At 41.8% G+C, this 17,812-nt stretch overlaps 1 protein-coding gene across 1 annotated transcript in view; it reads left to right on the top strand.

The window, feature by feature from the left end:
• The window catches only part of TTN (titin), a 272,150-nt gene that overhangs the window by 222,081 nt on the left and 32,257 nt on the right, over positions 1–17,812 (top strand). The window contains exon 236 of the mRNA XM_081051210.1: positions 111–17,216. Within this exon, the coding sequence (XP_080907336.1) occupies positions 111–17,216 (17,106 nt within the window). The remainder of the gene's footprint in view (positions 1–110; positions 17,217–17,812) is intronic.

Genomic DNA, 17,812 nt, shown 5'->3' with positions numbered 1-17,812 from the left:
TTAGTATTTACCTTTTTCAACGTGGCTCATTTGGGGGTGCCAATATTTTATATAATTTACCCAAAACCAAACTATTAATATACACTTTGGTGTCTTCATTTATTTTCTAGATCCTCCAGGGCCACCTTCAAATGCACGTGTCACCGATACTACCAAGAAATCAGCTTCTTTAGCATGGGGCAAGCCTCATTATGATGGTGGACTTGAAATCACTGGCTATGTCGTGGAGCATCAAAAAGTAGGAGATGAGGACTGGATAAAAGATACAACAGGAACTGCCCTTCGAATCACCGAGTTTGTTGTCCCTGATCTTCAGACTAAAGAAAAATACAATTTTAGAATCAGTGCCATCAATGATGCAGGTGTTGGGGAGCCAGCAGTGATTCCAGATGTTGAAATTGTAGAAAGGGAAATGGTTCCTGATTTTGAACTAGATGCTGAGCTTCGAAGAACACTGGTTGTTAGGGCAGGACTCAGTATTAGAATATTTGTGCCAATCAAAGGTCGTCCTGCTCCTGAAGTGACGTGGACCAAAGATGATATCAACCTTAAAAACCGAGCTAACATTGAAAATACAGAATCATTTACTCTTCTGATTATCCCAGAATGTAACAGATATGACACCGGTAAATTTGTGATGACTATTGAAAACCCTGCTGGGAAGAAAAGTGGCTTTGTTAATGTCAGAGTCTTGGATACTCCAGGACCCGTCCTTAACCTGAGGCCTACTGACATCACAAAGGACAGTGTCACCCTGCATTGGGACCTCCCTCTCATAGATGGGGGCTCACGTATAACAAACTATATTGTGGAGAAACGAGAAGCAACACGAAAATCCTACTCCACAGTCACCACTAAGTGCCATAAATGCACATATAAAGTTACTGGCTTGACTGAAGGTAGTGAATACTTTTTCAGAGTGATGGCAGAAAATGAATATGGAATTGGTGAGCCAACAGAAACAAAAGAACCTGTAAAAGCCTCTGAAGCACCATCACCACCAGACAGTCTGAACATTATGGACATAACTAAGAGCACAGTCAGCCTGGCGTGGCCTAAACCAAAACACGATGGTGGCAGTAAGATCACTGGCTATGTGATTGAAGCCCAAAGGAAAGGCTCTGACCAGTGGACCCACATCACAACTGTGAAAGGGTTAGAATGTGTTGTGAAGAATCTAACTGAAGGGGAAGAATACACCTTCCAAGTGATGGCAGTGAACAGCACAGGGCGGAGTGCCCCTAGAGAAAGCAGACCCGTCATTGTCAAGGAGCAGACAATGCTGCCCGAATTGGATCTCCGTGGCATTTATCAGAAATTAGTCATTGCCAGAGCTGGTGACAACATCAAAGTTGAAATTCCAGTTCTCGGTCGACCCAAGCCCACAGTTACATGGAAGAAAGGAGACCAAATTCTTAGACAGACACAGAGAGTTAATGTTGAAAATACAGCAACTTCAACCATCTTAAATATCAGTGAGTGTGTGAGAAGTGATAGTGGGCCCTATCCATTAACAGCAAGGAACACTGTAGGAGAGGTTGGTGATGTCATCACCATTCAAGTCCATGATATCCCAGGACCACCTACTGGACCAATCAAATTTGATGAAGTTTCATCCGATTTTGTAATCTTCTCTTGGGACCCACCTGAGAATGATGGCGGTGTACCAATAAGCAACTATGTAATAGAAATGCGACAGACTGATGGGACTACATGGGTTGAGTTAGCAACCACAGTTATACGCACTACCTATAAGGCCACTCGCCTGACGACAGGAGTGGAGTATCAATTCCGGGTAAAAGCTCAAAATAGATATGGAATTGGACCAGGCATCACATCAGCATCTATAGTTGCCAACTATCCATTTAAGGTTCCTGGGCCTCCTGGTACCCCTCAGGTAACTGCAGTTACCAAGGATTCAATGACAATTAGTTGGCATGAACCTCTTTCTGATGGTGGAAGCCCCATTTTAGGATACCACATTGAAAGAAAAGAACGAAACGGTATTCTCTGGCAGACTGTAAGCAAAGCATTAGTGCCAGGCAACATTTTCAAATCAACTGGACTTACAGATGGTATTGCTTATGAATTCCGAGTGATTGCAGAAAACGTGGCAGGCAAAAGCAAGCCAAGCAAGCCATCTGAACCTATGTTGGCTTTGGATCCCATTGACCCACCTGGGAAACCAGTTCCTCTAAATATTACTAGACACACAGTGACACTTAAATGGGCTAGGCCTGAATATACTGGAGGCTTTAAAATTACTAGTTATATAGTTGAAAAGAGAGACCTTCCTAATGGACGGTGGCTGAAGGCCAACTTCAGCAACATTTTGGAGAATGAATTTACAGTCAGTGGCCTAACAGAAGATGCTGCATATGAATTCCGTGTGATTGCCAAAAATGCTGCTGGTGCTATTAGTCCACCATCTGAGCCATCAGATGCTATTACATGCAGGGATGACATTGAGGCACCAAGGATCAGGGTGGATGTTAAATTTAAGGACACAGTTATACTAAAAGCAGGGGAAGCATTCAAGCTCGAAGCTGATGTTTCTGGTCGCCCACCTCCAACAATGGAATGGACCAAAGATGGAAAGGAGCTTGAAGGCACAGGGAAATTAGAAATAAAAATTGCAGATTTCTCTACTAATCTGGTAAACAAGGATTCATTAAGAAGGGATGGTGGTGCCTATACCCTTACAGCAACTAACCCTGGTGGTTTTGCCAAACACATTTTCAATGTCAAAGTTCTTGATAGACCAGGCCCACCTGAAGGACCGTTAGCTGTATCTGAAGTGACATCAGAAAAATGTGTATTGTCATGGTTGCCTCCACTGGATGATGGAGGTGCCAAAATTGATCATTATGTAGTTCAGAAACGGGAAACCAGCAGATTGGCATGGACGAATGTAGCCTCAGAAGTCCAAGTAACAAAACTAAAGGTCACTAAACTTCTGAAAGGCAATGAATACATATTCCGTGTCATGGCAGTAAATAAATACGGAGTTGGAGAGCCACTGGAATCAGAGCCTGTGCTTGCAGTAGATCCTTATGGACCCCCTGATCCACCCAAAAACCCTGAAGTTACAACTATCACTAAAGATTCGATGGTTGTCTGCTGGGGACATCCTGACTCTGATGGTGGAAGTGAAATCATCAATTATATTGTGGAACGGCGTGATAAAGCTGGGCAACGCTGGGTGAAATGCAACAAAAAAACCCTTACTGATTTAAGATATAAAGTGTCTGGACTGACAGAAGGACATCAATATGAGTTCAGGATTATGGCTGAAAATGCTGCTGGAATTAGTGCACCAAGTCCTACTAGCCCGTTTTATAAGGCTTGTGATGCTGTGTTTAAACCTGGCCCACCAGGTAACCCACGTGTTCTCGATACAAGCAGATCCTCCATTTCAATTGCTTGGAATAAACCTATCTATGACGGTGGTTCAGAAATCACTGGGTATATGGTTGAGATTGCTCTTCCAGAGGAAGATGAATGGCAGGTTGTCACTCCACCAGCTGGGCTCAAAGCAACTTCTTACACTATCACCAACCTCATAGAGAATCAGGAATATAAAATTCGCATCTATGCCATGAATTCTGAAGGCGTTGGAGAACCTGCACTTGTTCCTGGAACTCCAAAGGCTGAAGACAGGATGCTGCCTCCAGAGATTGACCTGGATGCTGAGCTGCGCAAAGTTGTTACTATAAGAGCTTGTTGTACCCTGAGACTTTTTGTTCCAATCAAAGGAAGGCCTGCACCTGAGGTGAAGTGGACCCGCGAACATGGAGAATCTTTAGATAAAGCTAGCATTGAATCCACAAGCTCTTACACCCTGCTGATTGTTGGAAATGTAAACAGATTTGACAGTGGCAAATACATACTAACTATAGAAAACAGCTCAGGCAGCAAATCTGCATTTGTCAATGTCAGAGTACTAGATACACCAGGCCCTCCACAAGATCTAAAGATAAAGGAGGTCACTAAGACATCTGTCACACTAACATGGGAGCCTCCTCTCCTTGATGGAGGTTCAAAAATAAAGAACTATATTGTTGAAAAGCGGGAATCAACGAGAAAAGCATATTCAACTGTTGCAACAAATTGTCACAAAACTTCCTGGAAGGTAGATCAGCTTCAAGAAGGCTGCAGTTACTACTTCAGGGTTCTTGCTGAAAATGAATATGGCATTGGGCTGCCTGCTGAAACCGCAGAATCTGTGAAAGCATCAGAACGACCTCTTCCTCCAGGAAAAATAACTTTGGTGGATGTCACAAGAAATAGTGTGTCACTTTCTTGGGAGAAACCAGAACATGATGGAGGCAGCCGAATTTTAGGCTACATTGTAGAGATGCAGAGCAAAGGCAGTGACAAATGGGCCACATGTGCCACAGTCAAAGTCACTGAAGCTACTATAACTGGATTAATTCAGGGTGAAGAATACTCTTTCCGTGTTTCAGCTCAGAATGAAAAGGGCATCAGTGATCCTAGACAACTGAGTGTGCCAGTAATTGCCAAAGATCTTGTCATTCCACCAGCCTTCAAACACTTATTCAATACTTTCACTGTACTGGCAGGTGAAGACCTAAAAGTTGATATTCCATTCATTGGACGCCCTAGACCGGCTGTAACCTGGCATAAAGATGATGTACCACTGAAGCAGACAACTAGAGTAAATGCAGAGAGCACAGAAAATAATTCATTGTTGACAATAAAGGAAGCCTGCCGAGAAGATGTTGGAAGTTACACAATTAAACTGACTAACTCAGCTGGTGAAGCTACTGAAACCCTTACAATTATCGTTCTTGACAAACCAGGGCCTCCAACTGGACCAGTTAAAGTGGATGAAGTGACAGCTGATAGTATTACTCTTTCCTGGGGCCCACCTAAATATGATGGTGGAAGTTCTATCAATAATTACATTGTCGAAAAACGGGACACTTCTACAACTACCTGGCAAATTGTGTCAGCTACTGTTGCTAGGACAACAATAAAAGCTTGCAGATTAAAGACTGGATGTGAGTATCAGTTTAGGATTGCAGCTGAAAACAGGTATGGAAAGAGTACCTACCTCACTTCAGAGCCTATTGTAGCCCAGTATCCATTCAAAGTTCCTGGTCCTCCTGGAACTCCATATGTAACTCTCTCCTCCAAGGACAGCATGGAAGTACGATGGAATGAGCCAGTCAGTGATGGAGGCAGCAAAGTCATTGGCTATCATCTAGAACGCAAGGAAAGAAATAGCATCCTTTGGGTTAAGTTGAATAAAACACCTATTCCACAAACAAAGTTTAAAACAACTGGCCTCGATGAAGGCATTGAATATGAATTCAGAGTCTCCGCAGAGAACATCGTGGGCATTGGCAAGCCAAGCAAAGTGTCAGAATGCTATGTAGCTCGTGACCCATGTGACCCACCAGGGCGTCCAGAGGCAATCATTGTCACACGGAATTCTGTGACTCTTCAGTGGAAGAAACCCACGTATGATGGTGGAAGCAAGATTACTGGTTATATTGTTGAGAAGAAAGAATTGCCAGAGGGCCGTTGGATGAAAGCCAGTTTTACAAATGTCATTGACACTCAATTTGAAGTAACTGGCCTAGTGGAAAATCAAAGATATGAGTTCCGGGTTATAGCTCGAAATGCTGCAGGCGTGTTGAGTGAGCCTTCAGAAAGCACAGGAGCAATAACAGCACGAGACGAGGTAGATCCACCACGAATAAGTATGGATCCGAAATACAAAGACACGATTGTGGTTCATGCTGGTGAAGTTTTCAAGATTGATGCAGATATTTATGGAAAACCAATACCAACCATTCAGTGGATAAAAGGTGATCAGGAGCTTTCAAATACAGCTCGATTAGAAATCAAGAGCACTGACTTTGCCACCAGTCTCAGTGTAAAGGATGCAGTACGTGTCGACAGTGGAAGTTACATACTGAAGGCCAAAAATGTTGCAGGGGAGAGATCCGTTACTATAAACGTCAAAATTCTTGATAAACCTGGGCCACCTGAAGGACCTGTTGTTATAACGGGAGTTACAGCAGAAAAATGCACACTAGCTTGGAAACCCCCACTACAGGACGGTGGGAGTGACATCATAAATTATATTGTGGAAAGGAGAGAAACCAGCCGCTTGGTTTGGACTGTGGTTGACGCCAATGTGCAGACTCTCAGCTGCAAGGTTACTAAGCTTCTTGAAGGCAATGAATATATTTTCCGCATAATGGCTGTAAACAAATATGGTGTTGGTGAACCTCTTGAATCTGAGCCAGTAGTTGCCAAGAATCCATTTGTAGTCCCGGAAGCACCAAAAGCTCCAGAAATCACAGCAGTGACCAAGGACTCGATGATTGTTGTATGGGAAAGGCCGGCATCTGATGGTGGCAGCGAAATTCTTGGATATGTTCTTGAAAAACGGGATAAAGAGGGCATTAGATGGACAAGATGCCACAAACGTCTGATTGGGGAATTGCGCTTGAGAGTAACTGGACTCATAGAAAATCACAATTATGAATTCAGAGTCTCAGCTGAGAATGCTGCTGGACTTAGTGAACCAAGCCCACCTTCCGCTTACCAAAAGGCTTGTGATCCTATTTATAAACCAGGACCTCCAAACAATCCCAAAGTCGTAGATGTTACCAGATCTTCTGTCTTCCTTTCTTGGAGCAAACCAATATATGATGGTGGCTGTGAAATCCAAGGATACATTGTTGAAAAATGTGATGTGAGCGTTGGTGAATGGACAATGTGCACTCCACCAACTGGAATCAATAAAACCAATATAGAAGTAGAAAAGCTGTTGGAAAAACATGAATATAACTTCCGTATCTGTGCTGTTAATAAAGCTGGAGTTGGAGAACATGCTGATGTCCCTGGACCTATTATAGTAGAAGAAAAATTGGAAGCACCAGACATTGATCTTGACCTAGAACTAAGAAAAATTATAAACATAAGGGCAGGTGGCTCCTTAAGGTTATTTGTTCCTATTAAAGGTCGTCCTACACCAGAAGTTAAATGGGGGAAGGTGGATGGTGAAATCCGAGATGCAGCTATAATTGACGTCACTAGCAGTTTTACCTCTCTTGTTCTTGATAATGTCAACCGATATGATAGTGGAAAATACACTCTCACATTAGAAAACAGCAGTGGAACAAAGTCTGCCTTTGTTACTGTGAGAGTCCTGGACACACCAAGTCCACCTGTTAACCTGAAAGTCACAGAAATCACTAAAGACTCAGTATCAATTACATGGGAACCTCCTTTGTTGGATGGGGGGTCCAAAATCAAAAACTACATTGTTGAGAAACGTGAAGCTACAAGAAAAGCATATGCTGCAGTTGTAACAAATTGCCATAAGAATTCTTGGAAAATTGATCAACTCCAAGAAGGTTGCAGTTATTACTTTAGAGTCACAGCTGAGAATGAATATGGTATTGGCCTTCCTGCCCGCACTGCTGATCCAATTAAAGTTGCAGAAGTCCCACAACCTCCAGGAAAAATAACTGTGGATGATGTCACCAGAAACAGTGTCTCTTTGAGTTGGACAAAGCCTGAACATGACGGTGGCAGTAAAATCATTCAGTATATTGTGGAAATGCAAGCTAAACAGAGTGAGAAATGGTCAGAGTGTGCCCGCGTCAAGTCCCTTGAAGCAGTAATTACCAACCTAACTCAGGGAGAAGAATATCTTTTTAGAGTCATTGCTGTAAATGAAAAGGGGAGAAGTGATCCTAGGTCCCTTGCAGTTCCAATAGTTGCCAAAGATCTGGTCATTGAACCAGATGTAAGACCTGCATTCAACAGTTATAGTGTACAGGTTGGACACGATTTGAAAATAGAAGTGCCAATTTCTGGACGTCCTAAGCCAACCATTACCTGGACTAAAGATGGTCTTCCACTGAAGCAGACTACAAGAATCAATGTTGCTGATTCACTTGACCTCACCGTACTCAGTATTAAAGAAACTCATAAAGATGATGGTGGACATTATGGAATCACAGTTGCTAATGTTGTTGGTCAGAAAACAGCATCCATTGAAATTACAACTCTAGACAAACCTGATCCTCCAAAAGGACCTGTTAAATTTGAGGAAGTCAGTGCTGAAAGTATTACATTATCTTGGAACCCTCCAGTATATACAGGGGGCTGTCAGATCACCAACTACATTGTTCATAAAAGAGATACAACCACCACCATATGGGATGTTGTTTCTGCTACTGTTGCCAGAACTACACTCAAAGTGACCAAACTGAAAACTGGTACAGAGTACCAATTCAGAATATTTGCTGAAAATAGATATGGACAAAGCTTTGCCTTGGAGTCTGATTCAATTGTAGCTCAATATCCTTACAAAGAACCAGGCCCTCCAGGCACACCATTTGTCACAGCCATTTCCAAAGACTCCATGGTCATACAGTGGCATGAACCAATCAATAATGGTGGAAGCCCAGTCATCGGTTACCACCTTGAAAGAAAGGAAAGAAATAGTATTTTGTGGACAAAAGTCAACAAAACTATTATTCATGACACCCAGTTTAAATCAATCAATCTTGAAGAAGGCATTGAATATGAATTCAGAGTTTACGCTGAAAATATTGTTGGTGTAGGCAAAGCAAGCAAGATTTCTGAATGCTATGTAGCCAGAGATCCCTGTGACCCACCAGGGACCCCAGAAGCAATAATAGTTAAAAGAAATGAAATCACTTTACAATGGACCAAACCTGTATATGATGGTGGAAGTATGATTACAGGTTACATTGTAGAGAAACGTGATTTGCCTGAGGGTCGTTGGATGAAAGCCAGTTTTACAAATGTCATTGAAACTCAATTTACTGTGTCTGGTCTTACTGAAGATCAAAGATATGAATTCAGAGTCATTGCAAAGAATGCAGCTGGTACAATAAGTAAACCGTCTGACAGTACTGGACCAATAACGGCCAAGGATGAGGTTGAACTCCCAAGAATTTCAATGGATCCAAAATTCAGAGACACAATTGTAGTAAATGCTGGAGAAACATTCAGGCTTGAGGCTGATGTCCATGGGAAGCCCCTACCTACCATTGAGTGGTTAAGAGGGGATAAAGAAGTTGAAGAATCTGCTAGATGTGAAATAAAGAACACAGATTTCAAGGCTTTACTTATTGTAAAGGATGCCATTAGAATTGATGGTGGACAGTATATTTTAAGAGCTTCCAATGTTGCAGGATCTAAGTCATTCCCAGTAAATGTAAAAGTATTAGATAGACCAGGACCTCCAGAAGGGCCAGTCCAGGTTACTGGAGTCACTGCTGAAAAATGCACCTTAACATGGTCTCCACCACTACAAGATGGTGGCAGTGATATTTCTCACTATGTTGTTGAAAAGAGAGAAACGAGTCGACTTGCCTGGACTGTTGTTGCTCCAGAAGTTGTGACCAATTCTCTGAAAGTTACCAAACTCTTAGAAGGAAATGAATACATTTTCCGTATAATGGCTGTCAACAAATATGGTGTTGGAGAACCTTTGGAATCTGCACCAGTGCTAATGAAAAATCCATTTGTGCTTCCTGGACCACCAAAAAGCTTGGAAGTCACGAACATTGCCAAGGACTCCATGACCGTCTGTTGGAACCGTCCAGAGAGTGATGGTGGAAGTGAAATTATTGGTTATATTGTAGAGAAAAGAGACAGAAGTGGCATTCGGTGGATAAAATGTAATAAACGCCGCATTACAGATTTGCGCCTAAGAGTAACAGGATTAACAGAAGATCATGAGTACGAATTCAGAGTCGCTGCAGAAAATGCTGCTGGAGTTGGAGAACCAAGTCCAGCTACAGTTTATTATAAGGCTTGCGATCCTGTATTCAAACCTGGCCCACCCACCAATGCACACATTGTAGACACCACTAAAAATTCAATTACACTTGCCTGGGGTAAACCCATCTATGATGGTGGCAGTGAGATCCTGGGATATGTAATAGAAATCTGTAAAGCAGATGAAGAAGAATGGCAAATAGTTACTCCACCGACTGGCCTGAAAGTCACTCGATTTGAAATTTCAAAACTCACTGAACACCAAGAGTACAAAATACGAGTCTGTGCTCTCAATAAAGTTGGTTTAGGTGAGGCTACATCAGTTCCTGGTACTGTGAAACCAGAAGACAAACTTGAAGCACCTGAACTTGATCTTGATTCTGAATTAAGGAAAGGAATCATTGTAAGAGCTGGTGGATCTGCCAGAATTCATATTCCATTCAAAGGTCGTCCAACACCTGAGATTACTTGGTCTCGAGAGGAAGGTGAATTCACAGACAAGGTCCAAATTGAAAAGGGAGTGAACTATACCCAACTATCAATAGATAACTGTGATAGAAATGATGCTGGAAAATATATTCTCAAACTGGAAAACAGCAGTGGAACTAAATCTGCTTTTGTAACCGTGAAAGTTCTTGATACTCCAGGACCACCACAGAATTTGGCAGTCAAAGAAGTGAAAAAAGATTCTGTCATCCTGGTATGGGAACCACCCATCATTGATGGGGGTGCAAAGGTCAAGAACTATGTTATTGACAAACGTGAGTCCACCAGAAAAGCATATGCTAATGTCAGTAATAAATGCAACAAAACAAACCTTAAAGTTGAAAATCTTACGGAAGGAGCCATTTATTACTTTAGAGTTATGGCTGAAAATGAATTTGGAGTTGGCATTCCAGTGGAAACTGTTGATGCTGTGAAAGCTGCTGAACCTCCTTCCCCACCAGGAAAGGTTACACTCACTGATGTGTCCCAGACCAGTGCATCACTTATGTGGGAGAAACCTGAACATGATGGTGGTAGCAGAGTCCTGGGGTATGTTGTTGAAATGCAGCCAAAAGGAACTGAAAAATGGAGTGTTGTGGCTGAATCCAAAGTCTGTAATGCAGTTGTAACTGGTCTGAGTTCTGGACAAGAGTACCAGTTCCGTGTCAAGGCTTACAACGAGAAAGGAAAGAGTGATCCAAGAGTGCTCGGTGTTCCTGTCATAGCCAAAGACTTGACCATACAGCCTAGTCTTAAGTTGCCATTTAACACATACAGTGTCCAAGCTGGAGAAGATCTTAAAATCGAGATTCTAGTTGTTGGACGACCGAGACCTAAAATTTCATGGGTCAAAGATGGTGAGTCTTTTAAGCAGACAACAAGAGTAAATGTTGAGGAAACAGACACTTTGGCTATTTTGCACATTAAAGAAAGTAACAAAGATGACTTTGGAAAATACACCATAACAGCAACAAATAGTGCAGGCACAGCAACAGAAAATCTCAGCATTATTGTTTTGGAAAAGCCTGGACCTCCAGTTGGACCAGTTCGGTTTGATGAAGTTAGTGCAGACTTTATGGTCATATCTTGGGAACCTCCAGCCTATACTGGTGGCTGCCAAATAAACAACTACATTGTAGAGAAGCGAGATACAAGCACCACCACATGGCAGATGGTATCAGCAACAGTTGCAAGAACAACAATCAAAATAACCAGACTGAAAACAGGCACAGAGTACCAGTTTAGAATTTTTGCAGAAAACAGGTATGGAAAAAGTGCACCCCTGGATTCTAAACCTGTTATTGTACAATATCCATTTAAAGTACCTGGACCACCTGGAACTCCTTTTGTCACATCAATCTCAAAAGATCAAATGCTTGTTCAATGGCATGAGCCAGTTAATGATGGAGGTAGCAAAGTTATTGGCTACCATCTTGAACAAAAAGAAAAGAACAGCATTTTATGGATCAAATTAAACAAGACTCCCATTCAAGATACCAAATTCAAAACAACTGGGCTTGATGAAGGCCTTGAGTATGAGTTCAAAGTTTCTGCGGAAAATATTGTTGGGATCGGCAAGCCTAGCAAAGTGTCAGAATGTTTTGTTGCTCGTGATCCATGTGACCCACCTGGTCGTCCTGAAGCCATCGTCATTACAAGAAACAGTGTCACACTGAAATGGAAGAAACCTGCCTATGATGGTGGTAGCAAAATAACAGGTTATGTTGTGGAAAAGAAAGATCTACCTGATGGACGTTGGATGAAAGCCAGCTTTACCAATGTATTAGAAACTGAATTTACAGTGAGTGGACTTGTAGAAGACCAAAGATATGAATTTAGAGTAATTGCAAAAAATGCAGCTGGCAACTTTAGTGAACCATCTGAAAGCACTGGTGCCATTACTGCAAGAGATGAAATTGATGCACCAAATGCCTCACTGGATCCAAAATATAAAGATGTCATCGTTGTTCACGCAGGAGAGACTTTTGTCCTTGAAGCTGATATCCGCGGCAAACCTATACCTGATATTGTTTGGTTAAAAGATGGAAAAGAGCTTGAAGAAACAGCCGCTAGGATGGAAATCAAGTCTGCTTTTCAGAAAACAACTCTTGTTGTCAAAGATTGTATACGCACTGATGGAGGACAATATATTCTGAAACTGAGCAATGTTGGTGGTACGAAGTCTATACCAATCACTGTAAAGGTACTTGACAGGCCAGGACCTCCTGAAGCACCTCTGAAAGTTTCTGGGGTTACTGCTGAAAAATGTTACCTGGCATGGAACCCACCTTTACAAGACGGTGGTGCTAATATTTCACATTATATCATTGAAAAGAGAGAGACAAGCAGACTCTCCTGGACCCAGGTTTCAACTGAAGTCCAGGCTCTTAACTACAAAGTCACTAAACTTCTTCCTGGTAATGAATACATTTTCCGTGTCATGGCTGTGAATAAATATGGCATTGGAGAGCCCTTGGAATCTGAGCCTGTTATAGCCTGTAATCCTTATAAACCACCAGGTCCTCCTTCACCACCTGAAGCCTCAGCAATCGCCAAAGATTCTATGGTAGTAACATGGGCACGCCCAGTGGATGATGGAGGTGCTGAAATTGAGGGTTACATTCTTGAAAAAAGAGATAAGGAAGGTATTAGATGGACCAAGTGCAACAAGAAAACACTAACAGATCTCCGATTCAGGGTAACTGGCCTTACTGAAGGTCATTCATATGAATTCAGAGTTGCTGCTGAAAATGCAGCTGGCGTGGGTGAACCCAGCGAGCCATCTGTTTTTTATCGTGCCTGTGATGCTTTATATCCACCAGGTCCACCAACTAATCCAAAAGTGACAGACACTTCCAGATCTTCTGTCTCCCTGGCATGGAATAAACCAATTTATGATGGTGGTGCACCTGTTAAGGGCTATGTCATTGAAGTCAAAGAAGCCACTGATGATGAATGGACAACTTGCACTCCACCAACAGGATTACAAGGAAAGCAGTTCACAGTGACCAAGCTTAAAGAAAATACTGAATATAATTTCCGTATTTGTGCCATCAATTCTGAAGGTGTGGGTGAACCTGCAACTATACCTGGTTCAGTTATTGCCCAAGATAGGCTAGAACCACCAGAAATAGAACTTGATGCTGATCTCAGAAAGGTGGTCATTCTGCGGGCAAGTACTACTTTACGCTTATTTGTCACTATCAGAGGTCGACCAGAACCTGAAGTTAAGTGGGAAAAGGCTGAAGGCATTCTCACTGAAAGGGCCCAGATTGAAGTGACCAGCTCATATACAATGTTGGTAATTGATAACGTGACCAGATTTGACAGTGGTCGGTATAATCTGACACTAGAAAATAACAGTGGCTCCAAAACAGCTTTTGTTAATGTCCGAGTTCTTGACTCACCAAGTGCCCCTGTGAATTTGACTGTAAGAGAAGTAAAGAAAGACTCAGTGACATTGTCTTGGGAACCACCACTTATTGATGGCGGAGCTAAGATTACAAACTACATCATCGAAAAACGAGAGGCTACAAGAAAAGCGTATGCTACAGTTACAAACAATTGCACTAAGAATACTTTTAAAATTGAAAACCTACAAGAAGGATGTTCTTACTACTTCCGAGTCTTGGCTTCCAATGAATATGGGATTGGTTTGCCAGCTGAAACAACTGAACCCATTAAAGTTTCTGAACCACCCCTCCCACCTGGAAGAGTAACTCTTGTTGATGTGACCCGTAATACAGCTACAATTAAGTGGGAAAAACCAGAAAGTGATGGTGGCAGCAAAATTACTGGTTATGTAGTTGAAATGCAGACTAAAGGGAGTGAGAAATGGAGCACTTGCACACAAGTTAAGACTCTGGAAGCAACTATATCCGGCCTAACTGCAGGAGAAGAGTATGTCTTCAGGGTAGCTGCAGTTAATGAGAAAGGAAGAAGTGATCCAAGACAACTTGGTGTGCCAGTCATTGCAAGGGATATTGAAATAAAGCCTTCAGTTGAGCTTCCTTTCAATACTTTCAATGTAAAGGCTAACGACCAACTTAAGATTGATGTTCCATTTAAAGGAAGACCTCAAGCTACTGTAAGCTGGAAAAAAGATGGTCAGACTCTTAAGGAGACAACTAGAGTCAATGTTTCTTCTTCAAAGACTGTAACATCACTATCTATTAAGGAAGCTTCAAGGGAAGATGTTGGAACTTATGAGTTATGTGTTTCAAACAGTGCTGGATCCATAACAGTTCCTATTACAGTAATTGTCCTTGACAGACCAGGACCTCCAGGACCTATACAGATTGATGAGGTTAGTTGTGACAACATGACTATTTCTTGGAATCCTCCAGAATATGATGGTGGCTGCCATATTAGCAATTACATCGTTGAAAAGAGAGAAACCACTTCTACAACATGGCACGTAGTTTCACAAGCAGTTGCAAGAACATCCATTAAAATAGTTCGTTTGACAACAGGAAGTGAGTATCAGTTCCGTGTCTGCGCAGAAAACCGCTATGGAAAGAGCACCTACAGTGAATCTTCAGCTGTTGTTGCAGAGTATCCATTCAGCCGCCCAGGTCCTCCTGGTACTCCTAAAGTTGTGCATGCCACAAAATCTACCATGATTGTAAGCTGGCAAGTGCCAGTTAATGATGGAGGAAGTCAAATAATTGGCTATCACCTTGAATATAAAGAAAGAAGCAGCATTCTTTGGTCAAAAGCAAATAAAATCCTCATCCCCAATACACAAATGAAAGTCTCTGGCCTTGATGAAGGACTGATGTATGAGTATCGTGTATATGCTGAGAATATTGCTGGAATTGGTAAATGCAGTAAATCTTGTGAACCAGTCCCTGCACGAGACCCTTGTGACCCACCTGGACAACCTGAAGTCACGAATATCACAAGAAAATCAGTGTCACTTAAATGGTCTAAACCACGTTATGACGGTGGAGCTAAGATCACAGGATACATTATTGAACGTAGAGAACTACCAGATGGCCGGTGGCTGAAGTGCAACTTTACTAACATACAAGAAACATACTTCGAAGTAACTGAACTTACTGAAGATCAGCGTTATGAATTCCGGGTTTTTGCAAGGAATGCTGCTGACTCAGTTAGTGAGCCGTCTGAATCCACTGGACCTATTACAGTTAAAGACGATGTTGAGGCCCCGAGAATCATGATGGATGTTAAGTTCCGAGATGTTATTGTTGTCAAAGCTGGAGAAGTCCTTAAAATAAATGCAGACATTGCAGGGCGACCTCTGCCAGTAGTTTCCTGGGCCAAGGATGGTGTAGAAATTGAAGAAAGAGCAAGAACAGAAATTGTCTCAACGGACTATAATACCTTGTTAATAGTGAAAGACTGTGTCAGACGAGACACTGGGCAGTATGTACTAACACTGAAGAATGTTGCAGGAACTCGGTCTATGGCAGTTAACTGCAAGGTACTTGATAAGCCTGGCCCACCAGCAGGACCACTTGAAATAAATGGCCTCACTGCTGAGAAATGCTCTCTTTCCTGGGGACCACCCCAAGAAGATGGTGGTGCAAGTATCGACTATTACATTGTAGAAAAACGTGAAACAAGCCGCCTTGCATGGACAATATGTGAAGCAGAGTTAAGGACAACATCCTGTAAAGTGACAAAGTTACTCAAAGGCAATGAATACATCTTTAGAGTAACAGGTGTGAATAAATATGGTGTTGGTGAGCCCCTAGAGAGTGTGGCTATAAAGGCACTAGATCCATTTACAGTGCCAAGTCCACCCACATCTTTGGAAGTTACATCTGTGACCAAAGAGTTCATGACACTTTGCTGGTCAAGACCTGAGAGTGATGGAGGCAACGACATCTCTGGATATATCATTGAAAGACGAGAGAAAAACAGCCTACGATGGGTGCGTGTAAACAAAAAACCAGTTTATGATTTGAGAGTGAAATCAACAGGACTTCGGGAAGGATGTGAATATGAGTATCGGGTTTATGCAGAAAATGCTGCTGGCCTAAGCCTTCCAAGTGAAACTACTCCCCTAATTCGGGCAGAAGATCCAGTGTTCTTACCATCTCCTCCATCCAAACCAAAAATTGTGGACTCAGGCAAGACAAATATAACTATTAGCTGGGTGAAGCCCTTATTTGATGGTGGGGCCCCAATAACTGGATACACTGTAGAATACAAAACTTCTGATGAAACTGACTGGAAAACTGCCATTCAATGCTTAAGAGGCACAGAATATACAATAAGTGGACTAACAACAGGAGATGAATATGTTTTCAGAGTAAGATCTGTCAATAAAGCCGGCGCTGGTGATCCCAGTGATAGTTCCGATCCCCAGATAGCAAAGGAAAGAGAAGAAGAGCCTGTATTCGATCTTGACAGTGAAATGAAGAAGACCTTGATTGTCAAGGCCGGTGCCTCATTTACCATGACTGTGCCTTTCCGAGGAAGACCAGTACCCAATGTCTTGTGGAGTAAGCCAGATACTGACCTCCGCACCAGAGCTTATATTGATTCCACAGATTCTCGTACATCACTTACTGTTGAAAATGCCAACAGAAATGATTCTGGAAAATACACATTAACCATTCAGAATAATTTGAATGCTGCTTCACTGACCTTAGTTGTCAGAGTTTTAGATTCTCCTGGTCCTCCAGCCAATGTTACTGTACATGATGTCACCAAAGAGTCTGCTGTGTTATCCTGGGATGTTCCTGAAAACGATGGTGGAGCACCAGTAAAGAATTACCACATAGAAAAACGTGAGGCCAGTAAGAAAGCATGGGTCTCTGTGACCAACAACTGTAACCGCCTCTCCTACAAAATTAACAACTTACAAGAAGGGGCAATTTACTACTTCAGAGTCTCTGGAGAAAATGAGTTTGGTGTTGGTATACCAGCTGAAACAAAAGAAGGAATAAAAATAACAGGTATGTTTTAAGAACATAGAAAATGGACATATTCACATTCATTTTCCTAGAATAGTGTGAATCATTCTAATTACTGTTTAATCTTAAATGCTTTTGATTCACACCTCAAACAATTCATACTATAGCACAAAATGAAATCTCTAATAGAGAAAGTTTTGTTGATAAAAATAAATGTAGAAATTTCCATAGCTGGAATTGGATAATGTATGTTGAATTTAAGTATAATGGAATTTGACTGCATATATATGTATGTGTGTATATATATATGTATATGTATATAGATATACATATATGTGTATACACACACATAGCGTGCATGTGCAGAAATTGTATGATGAAGTGTCTTACAAAATTGTTCATCTAGTTCCTCATTTTTTATACTCATGATAAATCTGGGATGTTATTATTTAATCTGCTCACTTGACACTAACTTGAGTTTAAACATCATGACATGCTATGTATGACATGCAATGAACGACAAAGTCTGGGCAAGCTTTGCTGGGCTCGGAAGCCAAACTGGTCGCATAAAAAGTAAGAAAGATTCAAATCAGTGTAAACATATGGCTTTCATTTAAAACTTTTCTTTTGACAATGCA

This window comes from Rhinolophus hipposideros (genome assembly GCF_964194185.1).
Source record: "Rhinolophus hipposideros genome assembly, chromosome: 6".
Lineage (NCBI taxonomy): Eukaryota > Metazoa > Chordata > Mammalia > Chiroptera > Rhinolophidae > Rhinolophus > Rhinolophus hipposideros.
The sequence above is the reverse complement of the archived record's forward strand: the minus strand, read 5'-3'. Positions and strand labels throughout refer to the sequence as shown.